Genomic DNA, 16,911 nt, shown 5'->3' on the forward strand with positions numbered 1-16,911 from the left:
TCTAAAATCCAGTCAGAAAGCTTGATCCAGGTGATCTGTCACTGCAATCAAACCCATCTCTCTCCATTGGATCCTTAGGCACATGCAATGGAGGAAATGTGAGGCACGCTTCTTGTGATCAGAGATCACAATGTCATACCCCGTCAGGTCAATCAGTTCAGCATCAGCATCTTCTTCACTTTCCTGATTCAGTGCCTCTCATAGAATCAGAAATTTTAACTTCAAGATTTTAAGGCTGTTTAATCCTTCCAGGTTACAGAAATTACTCCTCTGTGCCGCTCCAAAATATATTCCTCTTAATGATAGAGAATAAACTGGCAGATTGAACAAAAAGTTACACTTGACGTTAACAAGGGTGATTATTTACCTTCTCATTCATTTGAGAGATTTCTCTGGTCGGAAAATTTGAAGTGACTGAGGAAACAATATTCAAAGAAAGTTCTAAATAATACATATGGACAAATTTATTTCAATTATTGCACTTGAAACACTTATCTAATAAAATTAGGAAATGTATAGAGAATTTTTTTTAATCCCCCTAGGAAGTTCTCTGGTCATTTGCAAAATAGTTTGTAGAGCACTTCTGCTGCTGCAGCATGGTATCTGAAATGATGCTACTGCTGGTTAAGAATGAACTGTTAGTTGGTCAGTTGCATTTGTTCGCCCACCCATCCAGTAACAACACCAGCCGTCACTGACTCAGTCGGTGCACTCCACTCCAGAAAGTAGAAAGTAGAAATGTGATTTCTGTGTGCAGAAATCTTTTCTAGGGTGGACCTCCTCTAAAAGATGGTTGCAAAGTTTAGAGCTTAGTCACCATCTTTATTTGGGATAGTTAACATCCAGATAGTTTGGGAAAGTACCTTGAAAACTGAAGTTGAATTCTGAACCTGCATGGAACCTGGAGTTGGTTTGTGTTGAGAGAGAACTTAGACTTTCTGTGAATCAAGTCTCAACATGAATATGAGGATTACATGAGCGGCACTGAATGGCTCGTTGCAAAATTACCCCAAACTCTCAAATCCAAGAGCTACCATGGCAAATGCATGACCCTCCCCCACCCTTTCACTCCTCCTTATCCACCTCCACCACCACCCTGTAAGCCTATGGGTACATTCACATTACAGTGTTGAAAGCTTGATGTGAATGAGCATATTCCATGGGTCCTCAGGGATCCCTTTGAGGAGTCCAAGTAATAGCGGGGGTGCATGGAGGAAAGCAATTGTTTCTGATGTGCATGAGAGCAGCACTGGTCCCTAACAGTCACTTCACTGCGTCTATTTGATGGGGAGATGGGAGCGTGGTGCAACTTGGTGCCTTTGTTTTGATTGACTAGCTGAAGGAGCTGTGGGTGAGTGTTTAAGTAGCTTCCTACCATGCCTGTCGAGGACTTGCTGCCGTTTCCTCTGTGGGCCAGCAGAAAGCTGTGTGAATTTTTTTGTGCCCACACGCTGTTTCCTCTGCTCCGGGTTGTGAAGGATCCTTCCCCAGAGATCACGCAGTGAAGTCATTGAGACAACAGCTTCATTTCATACGATAGAAAGTCAGAGAGTGTGTCAATCAGTAGATCATTTACATCTAATGATCTAATGGTAAATGAGATTCTAATAAATAACTAAATACTTAAAAACATTCCCATTGGAGAACTCTGATAAGTCCCTTGTCGGTCTAATTTGTGTCTTTTCTTTCACTCTCAACCTCTTGATTTTCCTTCCACTCCCTGTTCTCTCCCTTTCTTCTCTCGTTTCTTTTCTTCTCTCCATCTAAAGGCCTTTGCTTGGTGGTCAGACCTAATGGTGGAGCACGCAGAGACTTTCCTGTGTCTTTACTCAGCTGACATGGATGCAGCTCTTGAGGTTCAGCCGCCTGACAGCTGGGACAGTTTCCCCCTCTTCCAACTGCTCAACGACTTCCTGAGGATGGACTGTGAGTGCAGTACAATTAACAGAAAACACATTTGGCTCAGTTAGGGGTCTGAAGTAGCTGAACGTGCCTGATTTGCATTGAAGGGATCAGGCACTGGGTCTTTCGGCTTGATAAAGAGTAAGATCAGATGGAAAGTCACTTTATCCACTTGTATAAACTGACAAACTGTGACATAATTTCACAGCGACAAAAGAAAAAAATGTAATGAACACACAGTATGATAAACTGAGCATAACTCACCATTTACATAAAAAAAAAAACCCTGTGGCTGATTGCGGGGGTTATTTGTGGGTCTGAGGGTAAAAGCTGAAAAGAATTAACAGCCAACTTTGCAGAAATGAAGTTATTTTTATCTTTAAAACAGTTTGACAATTCATCAAAAGAAATCATTGTTCCCATTTGCATTGTTTAACTTTATATCCTTGTTATTTATAGTGACAATAGTATTTATTCTCCTTCTGTTTGATATTATTTTAATATGTATTGATGACAAGGTGAGGATAGTTCAACTAGCAACCAAGGCTCAAAGCAAGGAGATTTTTGGTTTGAACTTAAAGCCCAGGGCCTTTGGAGTTTCCATGTTCTCCTTGTTACTTTCACTGCAGTAAACAGACTTGTACATTGGGCCAGTTGAAGGCATAAATGTCAGGTGACTGGTTCTTTGTCTCTATATGTTAGTGCTATGATAGATTCTTGACCAATTGTCAAACCCCATGAATTCGCTCATTGGTTGGCTAACTGAATCACCTGGTTTGTAATTTGTCTTTTGATATATTGGCTTTTTGAAACTCGAAGAAACCATATTTGGAGGAAAGGGTGAGGCTGATGAGGAATGTTTAAGGCTCATAAGACCTCTTTCTTCCAGCTATTTAACTTTTACCAGGAAAGCATTGCTTGTCGTTTACTTGGCCAGTTTTCAGTCTCTGTCTTGTTTTTGATTCCCTGCGTCTACAGGGAAGCACGATGTGCTTAGCATGTTAGCAGCAGCTGTGGAAACATAGGATGTGTGCAAGCAAAATACCAAGTGTAGGTCAGATGCATTGTATCAGCTCAGTGTAGGACACATAACACAATACACTTCAGTTGCCCATTTTCAGCGTACAGCTCAAGCATGATGTGATCTGTTATGTGGTTTGTGGTCCATACAAGCTGGACAAACTGAAATAGAAGCAGATGTGTTCTGCTAAGTGCACCAGTATAACTGTATACATGCATATGTATATATAATAAACAGTTTTTATAACATTTGCATCACCTATCAACAGAATTTCCAATGAAGTTTTACAGCTGTTGTCGACTGCATCCTCCAGTCACCCTCAAACATCCCTCAAATGTCTCTGAAATCATCCTTGTCAACATGAGATTTGGCCTGAAGCAGTTTGCATACTGGCCTGTGTGTGTGTGTGTGTGTGGGTGTATGTGTGTGAGAGTGTGTGAGAGAGAGAACAGAGCCAGCAGTGTCTCACTGAAGATAATGGCCAGCCCTTGATGCCGGTTGCTGCTGGCCAGTCATCTCTTTAATGAACTGCACGTCCTCGCCTGAAGGAACACTGTGGAGCTGTCCGTGGTGCTGTAAAGGATACGCTCCACTGTTCACCATGCCGACTCAATCTGCAGGGTGCTAATTGTCTCTGGGGAATGCTTCCCCTTTTCAGTTTGCCAGTCGGGAGTCAAGGAGAAGGCAGAGCGCCGTCCACTCATTCAGCTGAACAGAGACAACTGCAAATAGCTCGTTATGCTCACTTGTTATTGTCATCAAATTTGCTGCTGTCTCATTTGTCGCATATTCTTTGTTGCGTGAAAAAGGCAATTGAAGTGCATAGCAATGGACGTAGCTACACCAGCTAGCAGTTAACAGAGGAACAGAAGTACCTGGTATTACACAGTGAGAAATGACAAATCATTCAGCTATCTATAATAATATGGGTGCATCGGTCCAAGAGTGTGTTAAAAAGCTGCAGGACTGGTTCGACTCTTCTTTTCCCTCAGATGAAAACAGCAACATCAAATGCTTGCACCTTTGTCTTTTCTCCCATAACACCTAGATTGACCGCACAGAATAGGACTGCAAAACTCTCTGTTTTACTTAATGTTTTAAAATCCAACACAAAGATCAAATCAGCAGCGTGTCATTCTGTCTCACAGTCTGCATTCTGAATATACATGCAAAGTTTTCTTTTTTTTTTTTTGCATGATTCAATGAATATAGCCAACTTATCGTAGACATAAATCAAGAAACATGCCAATGGTCTTCGTGATAAGTAGTATTTAAGGCCCTTGTCTGCTTTAATTTTTATCAATACAAGCAGCCCACCAGAAAGAAAAACCTGTTACTGTTTACTCTCATGTCCTCACTATAGAGTGACTTTGATGATTATTTAACAAAATACTCCACAATTACAGTTTAAAGCCAGCAAATTTAGGAACAATTTATTAATGTGCTCAGATGAATAACCTCATGAATAATGTTTCAGGTTGGAATTACTTCATACGTCACTTTACAAAGAAAAAAGATAAGATTCAATCTGTTTTTGTATTGTATGAAGTTCAAAATAAGAATAATAAATTGCAAACTAAGGCTAGCATAACATGTTAATAATAATAATATGGAAAATAAATAAATAAAGATGTAAATAAACTTCCTATAATTTACTGAAAGCACAGTTTGCATTGTTATATCCTCAGTTATTGCCTAACAGCCCCCTTTTTTTAACCATCTGCCTGGAATGCAGACACATTGGGCCCCTCTGTCCTTTTCTGTCCAACCACCATCAAACACATGCTCAACCCACAGTGTTATTATGTAGCATGTTATCACCAGAACGAGTTGCAGGCCATCATCATTGCCAACTGGAGCCACCCACTGCCCGCACAGTGTAACAAGCACCCACTGTAGAAGAACATATCATCACAAACGTCTTTTGCACAGAAGGTCATCTGTGCTGTTGCCCCACAGCGGTGCACTTATGTAGCAGTAAATAGCCTTGGCACCAGACAGGCGCCAAAGTCGGGCTGCCATTCGAGGAGTTAATTATGTCTAAAGCTGTGGTAGCTGGGCCACGCAAGCCCCGAGAATACACTCCTGGACACAACACATCCAAGTGGACAGCAGCCGCTCAAGTGGCTAATTGGGAGAGTGGCAATAAGGAAGCACAATGATCATTGCACCTACTGCGTATCATCGACCTTGACTCCAATGCCAGCACACACAAACACCATTGCGCACATGCTCAAAGGGGGAAAGAAAAACAAAGAGGGAGAGGGAAACAAAAAGCAAGCACACTGCATGGAGCCGTAAGGCATCACATTAGTGCACACTGGCCTCCATTTTATCTCCTGTGGTCTTCGTCAGTGTTGGCTTTTTACCAGTTGGGAGCCGTCAGAGTGCTTGACGACTGCAATTTAGAATTACCCTGAGACTCTGACTTCTTGTTTAGAGATTATGAAAAGTGGATATGCTGTGTCATGCCTGCTAATGAAGCGCCGAGTTTAGCCACAAACACGAGCATCCAATATCAGCATTGAGCATGGAGCTTCCAGGACCTCACTGTCCTTCACATTCATTTTGTGATCCAACATGAGCATGTGAAGCATAGATACCGCAGCATCTGCTGCCAAGTGCTCAGGTGTGTCACCTTCATGACTTCTCTACTCTTTCCCTCAGATAACCTATGCAATGGCAAGTTCCATAAACACTTGCAGGACCTGTATGCCCCGCTAGTGGTGCGATACGTGGACCTGATGGAGTCTTCCATTGCTCAGTCCATTCACAGAGGCTTTGAGAGGGAATCCTGGGAACCTGTCAAGTAAGGATGCTTTATTTTAACTTAACACTTACCCTTATCTTCCTCACCTCAAAGGTGTAACCAGATTCCTGCAGCAACATCATAAACATGTTTAGCAGTAAAAATGATGGAAGCTAAAGTTTGAATTCTCTTTGAGAAGTCCTAGAATCTCAGTGACTTGGAACAACTTCAGAAAGTTCAGGGATTGTCATGCCTATGTTTAATAGGGACAGGGAAGACAGACAAGAAATGAGAGAGAGACAGAGTGAGGAATTTATATGTCTGTCTGGCCAGGAGTAAAATCGCCAACCTCTTGCTCTGGGGCCAGTATGCTTTGACTGTTCAAAGCCTGATTAGACTAAAGCAGTGCGGAGCAAAGCAGAGATCAGGGCTTGAGGTGTGGTCATTTTCCAGATGGAGAACGGGACTAATTCTTCTCATTGGTTCTGAATTGTAATAAGGGCAGATCTCTTCAGGCAGACTTTGGACCTTTAATCTGCCCAATCATTTAAGGATCAAGAAACACGTTCTCACAGCTTATACTGAACTTGGACTCCTCTGACTCTATCACCACATTTCTTTACACTTCCAGACAGATTCATGTGGTGCCCTCTTGCTAAAAGATGTCCTTTTCACTCATGCTAATTAATTTTAGCCATAAATATCATTTAGTGCAATGCTTTTGTTGCTGATTCTGTCCTCTTCATCATGCCCTTTGTGTTAGTTAAATCTCTCACTCTCTTTTTTTGACATGAAGACATTTTTTTCATTTCCTCTCAAAGACATTTTTTTGGGTGATTACTTACTTTTGTTTGTACTCAGGTCATCCTTTTTATTATATGAAAAACATGAAGATAATGTTCTGGAATCTGTTTTGTTCTGTATTTGTACTTTATTGTTTTTCTGCCTCTGCCACAGCACCCCCATGTCATTTATCATTTGTTTAGAGTCGACTCAATCAGTGGTATCACTCTCTTGTGTTATAAATCAGCCATAAATCCACGCTATGATTCTTTTAGTATCAGGATATGGCCTCTTTTTTTTCTTCAGTTTTTCAGTTTGAAGCTATCATCTCCTCATCGGATCTGATCTCTGATTTGCCTCTAAGGCATTTTGAAATGAACATTAAGGAAAGTACTACAGAGTTAGAGGTGACACAACTACAGATAAAAAGGACGCACCAAAAGACAGATGTCACTTGATATGAAAACATATAATGAGAAAGTATTATTGTATTTATAAAAAGACTCATAATTTATAATTTTGCCTTGTTTTACTTGGATTTTGGGCACATCTTCATCAGTCTAAGGAGGCTCTGAAACTGTGATCAAGAAACATTAAAATAAACAGAATGACCCATAATAAATAATGAGAACCTAATATTAAACAATACTAAAGGAAACAAGTCTTCTGTTTATGAAATGCGAAATAGTTTTTTTTTTTTTTTTTTTTTGCTTTGAAGAGTAAAGCTTCTGTTAATACTAATGAATTCAGGTCTGAGAAATTGTCTTGTTGAAAGTTCAATTTTGTGTCTTCTTTTCAAAAGGGGAAAAGAATGAGTGAGGGGATAAATAAATGCCGGTTTTTCAGGCCCTATGGTCTGTCAGTCCCATTGATTAGACCCAGAATCTGAGGTTTAGCTCTAAGTAAAATCAAAAACTAATTTTTTTTCAGAATTAATAAAATATTGGGCTTTTAGACTTTCCAGACACAGTGACCTAAGTGAGACTTTCCAGTTGGGTGCTAATGGCTTCATATTAATCAAAGCTCTGTCTCTTATTTATCCTGAGTTGCTCTTTTGCATCAGCTTTGACGTCTGTCTCCCGTTGTTCTGTTTCTCTCCACAGGAGTGTAACAAGCTCTCTGCCCAATGTCAATATTCAAATGCCCAAAGTATCAAATCTAACAGTGCCACAAAGCTTTTCTCCAAACAACTGGATGGCAGCCAATCATGACTCAGAGTGTGTATCTGCAGCCTGAGACATGCGCACATGTCCTCAGCATGAGCATGGAATTGAAGCCATATGACCCCAAATATTTAAATATTCAAAACATTTTCCTGATTGTGCTTTAAATCAGTTTTTTTCCATAGTTAGTTGTATTATGATTCATGCAACCAATAAAGGGAAATAAACTGTTGTACTGTTCTCTTATATTGAATAGTATATCCTTTTAGTAAATAACTTGCTCCTTTTCATTGTACATATTGAGCATAAAATCATAATTCAGGCACTTTTATCAACTGAAAACATATGCTGACATTAAATATTCTCTGCGTATCTCAAAATACACTTGATACATCTTCTAAACCACTCTTAAAACAAAAGAAATGTCTGCAAGTTCAAAGGTGTAAAAGCAGCTTCATATGCCACAGCACCCCACAGAGTGCGACGTCGTCACTGCAGCACTTCCTTCCTTATTCCCTCTGCTGGGATCTGGTCGATACGCAGCCCTGAAAAAAAGGAGAAGAGCTGCAGTTTAAGCTTGACATACTGACTTGCCAGAGATAACAGACTAATTGGGGTTATACAGGCTGGCAGCCATGTTCATACCAACATCAGAACATGTGCGTGTGTAGTTTTGTGGATGGACAAAGCCACGTTGTCCCCACATTTTTCACTCCCACATTTGTGTTTTCCATGGACTGAAATGATGCAAAAGCAACAACTTATCAGGAAGGCCAAAACAAAACAACTCAAACAAAGAAAAATCATATATGTTGTTAACACTGAGGGCAAAACAACATGAAGTGTGTCATTGAGGCCTCATTGCTTCTTGTTGTTGATTCTCCAAATCTCTGCAAAATCTCTGCAGACTGTCCTTGATTTTGAGCATATTTGGTTATAAACAATAGCTTATATGTCTACTTGCATATCTCTCAACTAATTTAAAGCTAAATGCTTTCATGATGTTACATAATGATAATGATGATAATTCTCATCACTGTAGCAAACTCCTGCAACTAAGTGAGTAACGCCTGTGATTAGGCAACAGCAGATCTGTGTTACTGGTGTTGATACCAGTAAATGAATGTGTACGTCAGCAAACATCTGTGCATTGTTGGCTGCAGCCTTAGCTACCGTCGGGGGTTCCTAATCCTGGTAATTCATTTTTGCATCTTTTCACATCCCTCTATTCCAAAGCCTTTCCCTCAGTTACCTGGTGTTGTACACCCCCTGGCCCTGGTTTCCTTCTCCTCTCCTGGGGTGGATGGTTGAGTAGGCCCCCCAACCTGTGTGAACTTTTTTTAAGTGCCAGAGGTATTTTCATGTTTCTGAAATTCAAAGCAACAGAGGACAGACTTTCACCCTCGGATTCAAGGATGAGCTGAAAAATTTGGTGTTAAATTTCACCAAACGCATTTTTGTCCGGTACTCTAGACCTGGTATGCTAATCACGGCAGAATAAGATCAAACAAAGGTACCAAATGATGTAATGATGCTATCTGATGTTATTAATGATGAAAAGAGCCCTGCAGCAGGTCCCCACACACCCTGGAAAATCTGTTATTAATAGCCATTGATATTCCTCTAATATGTCAAAAAATGTCAAAATATAATATGTCAAAAAATTATTTATTGAATTACAAGATATACTATGTTATTAGGATTACAAATGGGACCTCAAATTGGAGCAATAATCAAAAGTCTTTTTTTATTAATTGTAAATATTTTACACCTTACAAAATGAATTCAATCCTTATCTTTGTCTTTTAGACACCCATACAGCATAAAGATGTGGACTCTGCGAACACATTCACAGTCTAACCTGGTGATAGGATGAAAATGACAAGATGGGATGTGTGTAAATTATCACCTTTACTCAGTGTTTGTGTAGAGCACTATTAGGTGGGATTGTGTTTGCACTCAGTGCACTATATGTTGACTATACACACTCAGATTGAGCACTTCATCGTCATTAAAATATACACTGCAGCACACATACTGTATGTATATAGCAGCAGACCATGAAGCTGCAGCCAGACTTGGCATCACCATCACATCACATACACGCTGTGCAAAGATCTGCTTTATATCTGCACTATAAAACATTTTTTATTTTCATCATTGAAGCAAAAACAAGGAAATGGAGCTCATCTGAACTAAGGATCACATAGTGAAAATTATGTAGGACGACTTGTGCAGGAACCCAAAGTAAGCTCTCAAACATTGGATCTTGAACTTTCGTCTGAGCAGAACCATCACTTTCCCTTTTTCAAACTTCTTGATCTTGTTCTCCAACAGCCATGGTTCAGGGACGTCAGAGGACCTCTTCTGGAAGCTAGATGCTCTGCAGACCTTCATCAGAGACCTCCACTGGCCCGAGGAGGAGTTTGGGAAACACCTGGAGACACGGCTGAAGCTGATGTCCAGTGACATGATTGAATCTTGTATAAAACGGTAAGACAGTGATAACTCTGAAATGCACGAGTGATTTGACCCGACACTCCTCCATGAATGGGTAAAAAAATTTGACCTGTTTAAGAATCTTTGTGTTGGTTAAGCATAATCATTTATGTTATTGTTTGTATTGTATTTTGTTCCACACAAGAATGACTTCATGTTTGAAATATGTTCATTTTCACTTTATAACAGATTTTGAACATTTTGCTGATTGAAAAAGAAGAATATTACACAGAAAGGAAATAGAAAGATGTCAGCATCCATTTTGTGTGTTTGTGTGTGTGCGTGTAACTGTCCCGTCAATAACAGTTCCCTTCTTGTTTGTATTCTCTTGCAGGCAAGTGTCCATTTTTTGCTTTGTTGTCACCTAACTACATGCAGTTGTGACAAACTGACTGTTTCTGGCTGTGATGACTGCACACATGCAAATTGTATTCCCATACCTATTGCTGGCGGTTGGTCCTGCCTGCTCCTTTCCTCTAGCTGGGTTGTGGCTTTTGTCACCCCACACCTTCCCATTGTCTCAATGATCAGGGTTTGCAGTTGTGGGCAACCTTATAGTCCATACTTCATGTGTGGTCAGATAAGAGCCTTTGAAAGTTCTCTTCTGAGGAAGAGCTGTCTGTTGGAGTCAGGGTGCTTAAAAAGGTGTAGGCATTCAGTGTGGCAATGTCGAGGATGTTATAGTAGCACAGCACCATGGGCAACTTCAGGTGCAGGTGCCAACCATCTGGTCCATGGTGTCAACACCTCCTTTGGTTTTTCTTACTGCTGTTTTCAGCCAACATTTTTTTCTGCTTTTCAGCTTCTCAGGAGGTCAGCGCAGCGGCATAGTGGTTAGCGCTGTTGCCACACAATAAGAAGGTCGCAGGTTCGGTCCGAGCCTGGAGCCTTTCTGTGTGGAGTTTGCATGTTCTCCCCGTGCCTGCGTGGGTTTCCTCCGGGTACTCCAGTTCCTCCCACTGTCCAAAGACATCATATTTGTGTAATTAGTGACTCTAAATTGTCCGTAGGTCTGAGTGTGAGTGTGAATGGTTGTCTGTCTCTGTGTGTTGGCTCTGTGATGGACTGGTGACCTGTCCAGGGTGACCCCGCCCTCACCCAATATGAGCTGGGATTGGCTCCAGCAGCCCCACGACCCGGAAATGGTTAAGTGGTAGAATGAATGAACTTGGCTGGGTGTCCTCTTCTGGGTGGTGGGATTGATCCTGTTCAGTTAGGAGAGATGGATTTCCAGGTGGACAACAGATGCCTCCAGCATGCCCTCAACATCTGAGATGTCAGAGATTTCAGATTCTTGCAATGTAAAAGAATGTTCCTGACCAATGACGCTTTTGGCATAGTGTTTGGTCCACATTAAATATATTTCTGACAGCCACAATTAATAAGAATCACAGATTCCCATGAGATTCCATAAGAAATGCATGGGTCACCCACTTATGGCTTTGGGTAGTCATACAAAAATTACAATTTCTTTAAAAGTATAAAAGGTAAAATAAATAAATAAATAAATAATTTAATGATATCAAAAACATGTTTTTTGGGTAATAGCTGGAATATGAAGTGATAACTTTTCGTTTCAAAAACATTGCAAGAAAATAAAATTTTTGACCCATTTGTGTATGTAAGGGTTAAAAGTGTCTGTAAGGAACAGTGAGTAATTTGTGATTTGTGTATACTCTAGAAGTAATGTGTGTTTTTTGTAAACTGGGTTTTCAAACCATCAACTGTCTGTCAACAAGCCCCCTAAAGAAAAAACATTGGGGTGAGTTTCAGTGGAAGAGAGAGTGAACTAGGATAAAGGCAAAGTTGGACACAGGCTTTGCGATGCCATCCACACATTTCTGAAGTTCAGAGTTAGCTGTTCCACTGTTGAAAGTAAGTGACTCCCCCTAAGGTAGCTGGAGCTGAGACGCGGGTTTATGCAGGGTCGCACCATGGATAGTACTTAAATTTAATCCTTAATAAAAATGTGAAAAGGGCAAATTTTGTTTAAAAACATGCCATCATACAGTTGCAATAAGGGACAAAATTATTTATAGAAAGTAAAATATATATATATATTTTTTGTTGCAGGCTTTCAACATCTTTTCTGCTATTGATTTAAACATTTTAACATTGGAGTCTATGGGGTCTAACTTAATTTCTGAATCTTCTGAAATAAGCAAAACAGGTTTTGCTTATTTCACCTGGACTGCAAAAGTGGAGCCTGCCCGCAAAGTGAGGCAAGGAGGTCTAATCTAAAGATGCTGAGACACATTTTAATGCCACGTGCGTATTGATGTACTTATGACATGGCAATTAAAGGCGACAAGTTCAACACAGGAACCTTTTGTGACAGATCATGGTGGGAAAATTTATCAGCAGACCATGAAACTGAAATTAGAAACTCACCCTCCATGTACAGTGTCAGCTTCTTATAACCATTATCCATTTCATTTTTCAAGTTTGAATTTTTATCCATCCAAAAGGTATTTAGATTGTGGAGGGAAAAACCAACAAGCTGGAAACTTAAATATAATGGATAAAATATTAACATAAATATCATAAATATAATGGATTTTAAATATTTTTATGCAGAAAAAAAGGGTTACTGGGTTACTGAGACTGAATAAATATTTCACTTCATGTGGGGAAGCTATTGAGTACAAATGAATATTTTTAGAAAATAAATCCCCAGAAATTTTTCTTCTCCCCTTAAAGAACGCGTGCTGCGTTTGAGACCAAGCTTCAGAGGAGCAGCCGAGCCATCGACTTCCGTGTACCGCAGTCCATTTGCACCATGTTCAACGTCATGGTGGACGCCAAGGCCCAATCAGCCAAGCTGTGTGCCATGGACCTGGGACAGGAGGTAGGAAGTAGTGACCTGAAAACTCATCTTTCAAATGAGCAACCCCCGCCACGTTTCAGATCGAGTTAATCTGCCACTCATTCCTCATACATATCTTATCATTCTTGTATGGAGGTGAATGAAAAGTTTTTCATTACCAGAATAACGTGTGAGAGTGATAGTGATAAGTGATGTTTTTCTTTTTTGTGTGACTTATTTTGCAGCATTCAAAGAATTTTACATGTTCCCTGTCACCTTTGTCTCTCCTCTTTTCTGCTGGTATTTTTTTTTCCGTCCTGTGTGAAAGTTTGTTAGAGACTGGGTAAGTGTGGCTATGAATTCAATTGAAATCTCACCCCCCAGTTCCCAAATGTATAATTAGTCATCAGTTTTGACTGTCTGCCTTCCTCCACTTGAATTGTTTGGATTTCATTATCATAAGTGTAGATAGCATTGAATATACATGTGGTAGAAGTGAGAGATTTCATTTCACAGAATCTTGAGACTGATACCAATTACTAACAATGCATTAATTATTGCTAATTCCTTCGCTGCTCTGTTGGGGCGACAAAACTAAGCAAAAGGTTTTCTGACGACGATGCTGTGGCTGGGTGTCCATGACTGCAGTAATTCAAACGCATGAATTCTGCAAGCATTTCATTGAGTTCTGGTTAACTCAAGAACATCTTGGTTTTGAAAAGGCTGACTAAGAGCTACGCCCCTGACAAAGATAAAATAGATAAAGATTAAGACAAAGACAAAGAGAAATGATAATAGCAAAAAGTATAAATAAATAAGACTTTACATCAAAGAGAACAATGAAGCAGCTTATTTAATGTAAAAAATAATGTTTCATTAATGTATAATGAATAAGGAGTACTTACAGCCACTGTTTGTACTGAGAAATATGAGAAATTGAAATACTGAGCAATGAACTCATGCAAAAAAACTGCATCATTATTATTATTATTATTACTGTTTAAAGTTGTTGCTTTGTGAGAGCAAATGACAACATCAACTAATTAGACTAATACCTTACTCTAAAAACCTTTCATCTGTTGACCTAACGGCATGTGCATAATAATGATGAAAATAAAAATAAAAGCATAGTAAAAAAATATCAAATTATTAAAAAAAAAAAAAAAACATGCTTTACAATTGGTTCCTATGGTGTTTCAGTCAATCTCCACATTAGTTTGTAAACTGATGTTTTGAAGCCTCCAGTTTGCCCATCTTGGTTTATATGAAACCAGAAGAAACCACTTCTGGAGCAGAATTATGCTTTATTTTATTTTCTTCGAAACTGAACCATCTTTTAAAACATGTTGTATTGAAGACTTTATTACACTCAGTAGGAAAATGTTTGAACGGTAGTCACATTTTCACATGGACTTAAAGACAATCTGACTGCTTTTTACAACCAGTGGAGTTTGCTTCACTTTTCAGAACTAGTGTCTTCATCTGCATCTAAGGGTAATTTAATAGTCTATTCTGTTAGGCTGGTGCATGAATCACATACTTGTCAATGCTTAATTAAAGGAGTTTCATACTGGTTATAATTTTGAATAATTTTTACCCTGCTGTCCAATGAATGACAAGACTTCCAGGTGTCTCTCCAAATATGTCCTGTCATACTTAGCAGTGCTCTTCAAAAATATTAAACCGTTAATATTGCTATAAAAACGATGACAGTCATAAGTGTCTAAGTCATAATTAAATTTGAATACCAATGAGCCAAAACCTTTTCCAAATTAAGTGGTCCTTCTAACTCTCAATTTCACAATCACAAGTATTGATGTCTGTTCCCTTTAATGTGTACTGTGTCTTCAAGGTGGGTTTCAGTGATCTGATAAAAGGATTCATGTTTTTTCTTTCTTCCTCCTTAGAGACAATACCACTCCCAAATTGACAATCTAATAGAGGAGACGGTGAAGGAGATGATTACTCTGCTGGTAGCTAAGGTATATATACTACAAAACATTTAAACCACCAATGGATGACTGTGAACATTTCTTGTTGGAAAGAAGAGCATATGAACACAGACAGACACGAAAGGAGACACTGGGCGATTGCAAATGAACTACTGCCGAGAGATTCTATGACACGCACAATGACCATTGCGTTTTTTTTCAGGGATAAGGGAGAACCCTTTATTCAATTTGTCAATATGTCACCAGGCATATTAGAAGTGTTGGTAACATTCACTTAAAAAGGTAGCAGTGGTATTTCATTAAATGTCGGTTCTGACCCAGTGAATACGAGGACAATTTGTGACAACAGCTGATGTCACTATATTTTGGCCTTCCAAATTTGATATTGCCATATAAAACCAACCAACAATGAATGCCTGTGAAAGCCTGTTTGTTTTTTGTTGTTGTAGTTTTTTTTTTTTGCATTTTTAAAAATAGACCCAATTTACCCCATTTAAACCTTCGACATTTAGTTTGGTGTGCTCCTGAATGTTGAAGTGAGAATGAACACCATGGCGAGATCAAAAGAGCTGTCTGAGGGCTCAAAAAGAAGATTGTATCAGTTTATGGGTCTGGTAAAATATTTCTGCTACTGCTGATGTGAGAGTGCATGCCTCTACAATCAGAAAGAGACTGCATAAGCTTATCTCGCATAGGAGTTTGAACCTAATTTTCTTTTCCAACCCAAACTTCATTTCGAAGAGTGTAGGTGATGCCAGCTGAGTTTTGTGGCAGGTTTAATTTCCAATCAATTAAACTGTGCATTACCTTCTATAATTAATAATTCATGACAACAGAACAGAAAACCTGGAATGACACTGCATTTATGTCTATTTAAAATGAAATCTGCTGACATGAAGTGAAGGGGTCTGAATACTCTGGTGGGGAGTTTGTCTTGCAGACAAAGGAGCCACAAATTTAACAAAATACCTAAAACTAATTACAAACTATGAAATGAATAAATGAATACCGTAATTTCCATACTATAGAGCGCACATGAATATAAGCCGCACCTGCTAAATTTAAAGAGGAAAACAGTTTTGTACATGCAAAGGCCGCATTTGTTTATAAGCCGTAGGTGTTGGAAATATGGGAGGAAATGGCATATGGCAGGAATTATGTTACACAGAAAGATTTCGCCTTTTCGCCAGATCGATCGACTTTAACGTGGTCTGATCTGACGTTAAATGTAAACTCGTTACACGTAAAAATCCATAATCTGTTTTATAATCTGGAAATTATGGTAGTGCATTTTGAAAGGGTACAAAGGCGGCAATGCTTCATTTTGTTTTTGTTTCGGGTATTCGAAACGTGTCCAAAAGGGAGGCAGTAGAAGTGAGCGTGAAATGGGCAGGATGGATCGTCCAATATCCTCAGAGCAAAGTTGATGGTGTACTGTTCTGAGATTTGGGAAATGCTCTCAATATCAGATCCAGGCTTCCACTACACTGCAGCAGAATGAAGACTCCATTAATCACTCTCCTCTCCTCCGCTTCAGTTTGTGGTCATCCTGGAGAGTGTATTAGCCAAGCTCTCCAGATATGATGAAGGAACACTCTTCTCCTCCTTCCTATCTTTCACAGTAAGTATGCCATTTTCTTCTTTAAAACCCCTTGAAGCAAAATTCTTGACCCAATATCCAGTGCAGTACATTGGGAGATCATCAGTGATGAAGCCTCTTTGAAATGGGCCCACAGTGTAACCCTGTTGGGGAAACAAATTATTTCAAGGGGAGTACACTGGTCAGCCACACCATTATGACCACCTGTTGAATAAAAAAAGTGTAGATCTTTAGCCACCACTAGACTACTGAAATCCCAAGACCTTTGAAGGTGAGCTTTGCTAACTGGTACCAAGACATTATCAACAGATCCTTAAATGGCAAAACGTTGTGAAGTGGAAGTGAATCAGATTTGTTTGTCCAGCAGATACTGCATTGGATTGAGATATGGGAGCCAGGTCAACAACTTGAACTGGTTGTTTTTCCTCAAACCTTC

General features: G+C 39.5%; 1 protein-coding gene across 8 annotated transcripts in view; it reads left to right on the forward strand.

Annotated features, from left to right (window-relative positions):
- The window catches only part of cadpsa (Ca2+-dependent activator protein for secretion a), a 131,141-nt gene that overhangs the window by 86,856 nt on the left and 27,374 nt on the right, over positions 1-16,911 (forward strand). For 4 of the 8 annotated variants that reach the window (XM_029501198.1, XM_029501201.1, XM_029501199.1 and 1 more), the window contains 6 exons: positions 1,770-1,926; positions 5,591-5,732; positions 9,956-10,111; positions 12,818-12,965; positions 14,831-14,905; positions 16,413-16,496. In XM_029501198.1, the coding sequence (XP_029357058.1) occupies positions 1,770-1,926; positions 5,591-5,732; positions 9,956-10,111; positions 12,818-12,965; positions 14,831-14,905; positions 16,413-16,496 (762 nt within the window). Of the gene's footprint in view, positions 1-1,769; positions 1,927-5,590; positions 5,733-7,558; positions 7,673-9,955; positions 10,112-12,817; positions 12,976-13,261; positions 13,267-14,830; positions 14,906-16,412; positions 16,497-16,911 lie in introns of all 8 variants that reach the window. The other 4 variants (XM_029501196.1, XM_029501195.1, XM_029501197.1 and 1 more) reach the window with 2 other exon arrangements.

Source organism: Echeneis naucrates, chromosome 5, assembly GCF_900963305.1.
Source record: "Echeneis naucrates chromosome 5, fEcheNa1.1, whole genome shotgun sequence".
Classification (NCBI taxonomy): Eukaryota; Metazoa; Chordata; class Actinopteri; order Carangiformes; family Echeneidae; genus Echeneis; species Echeneis naucrates.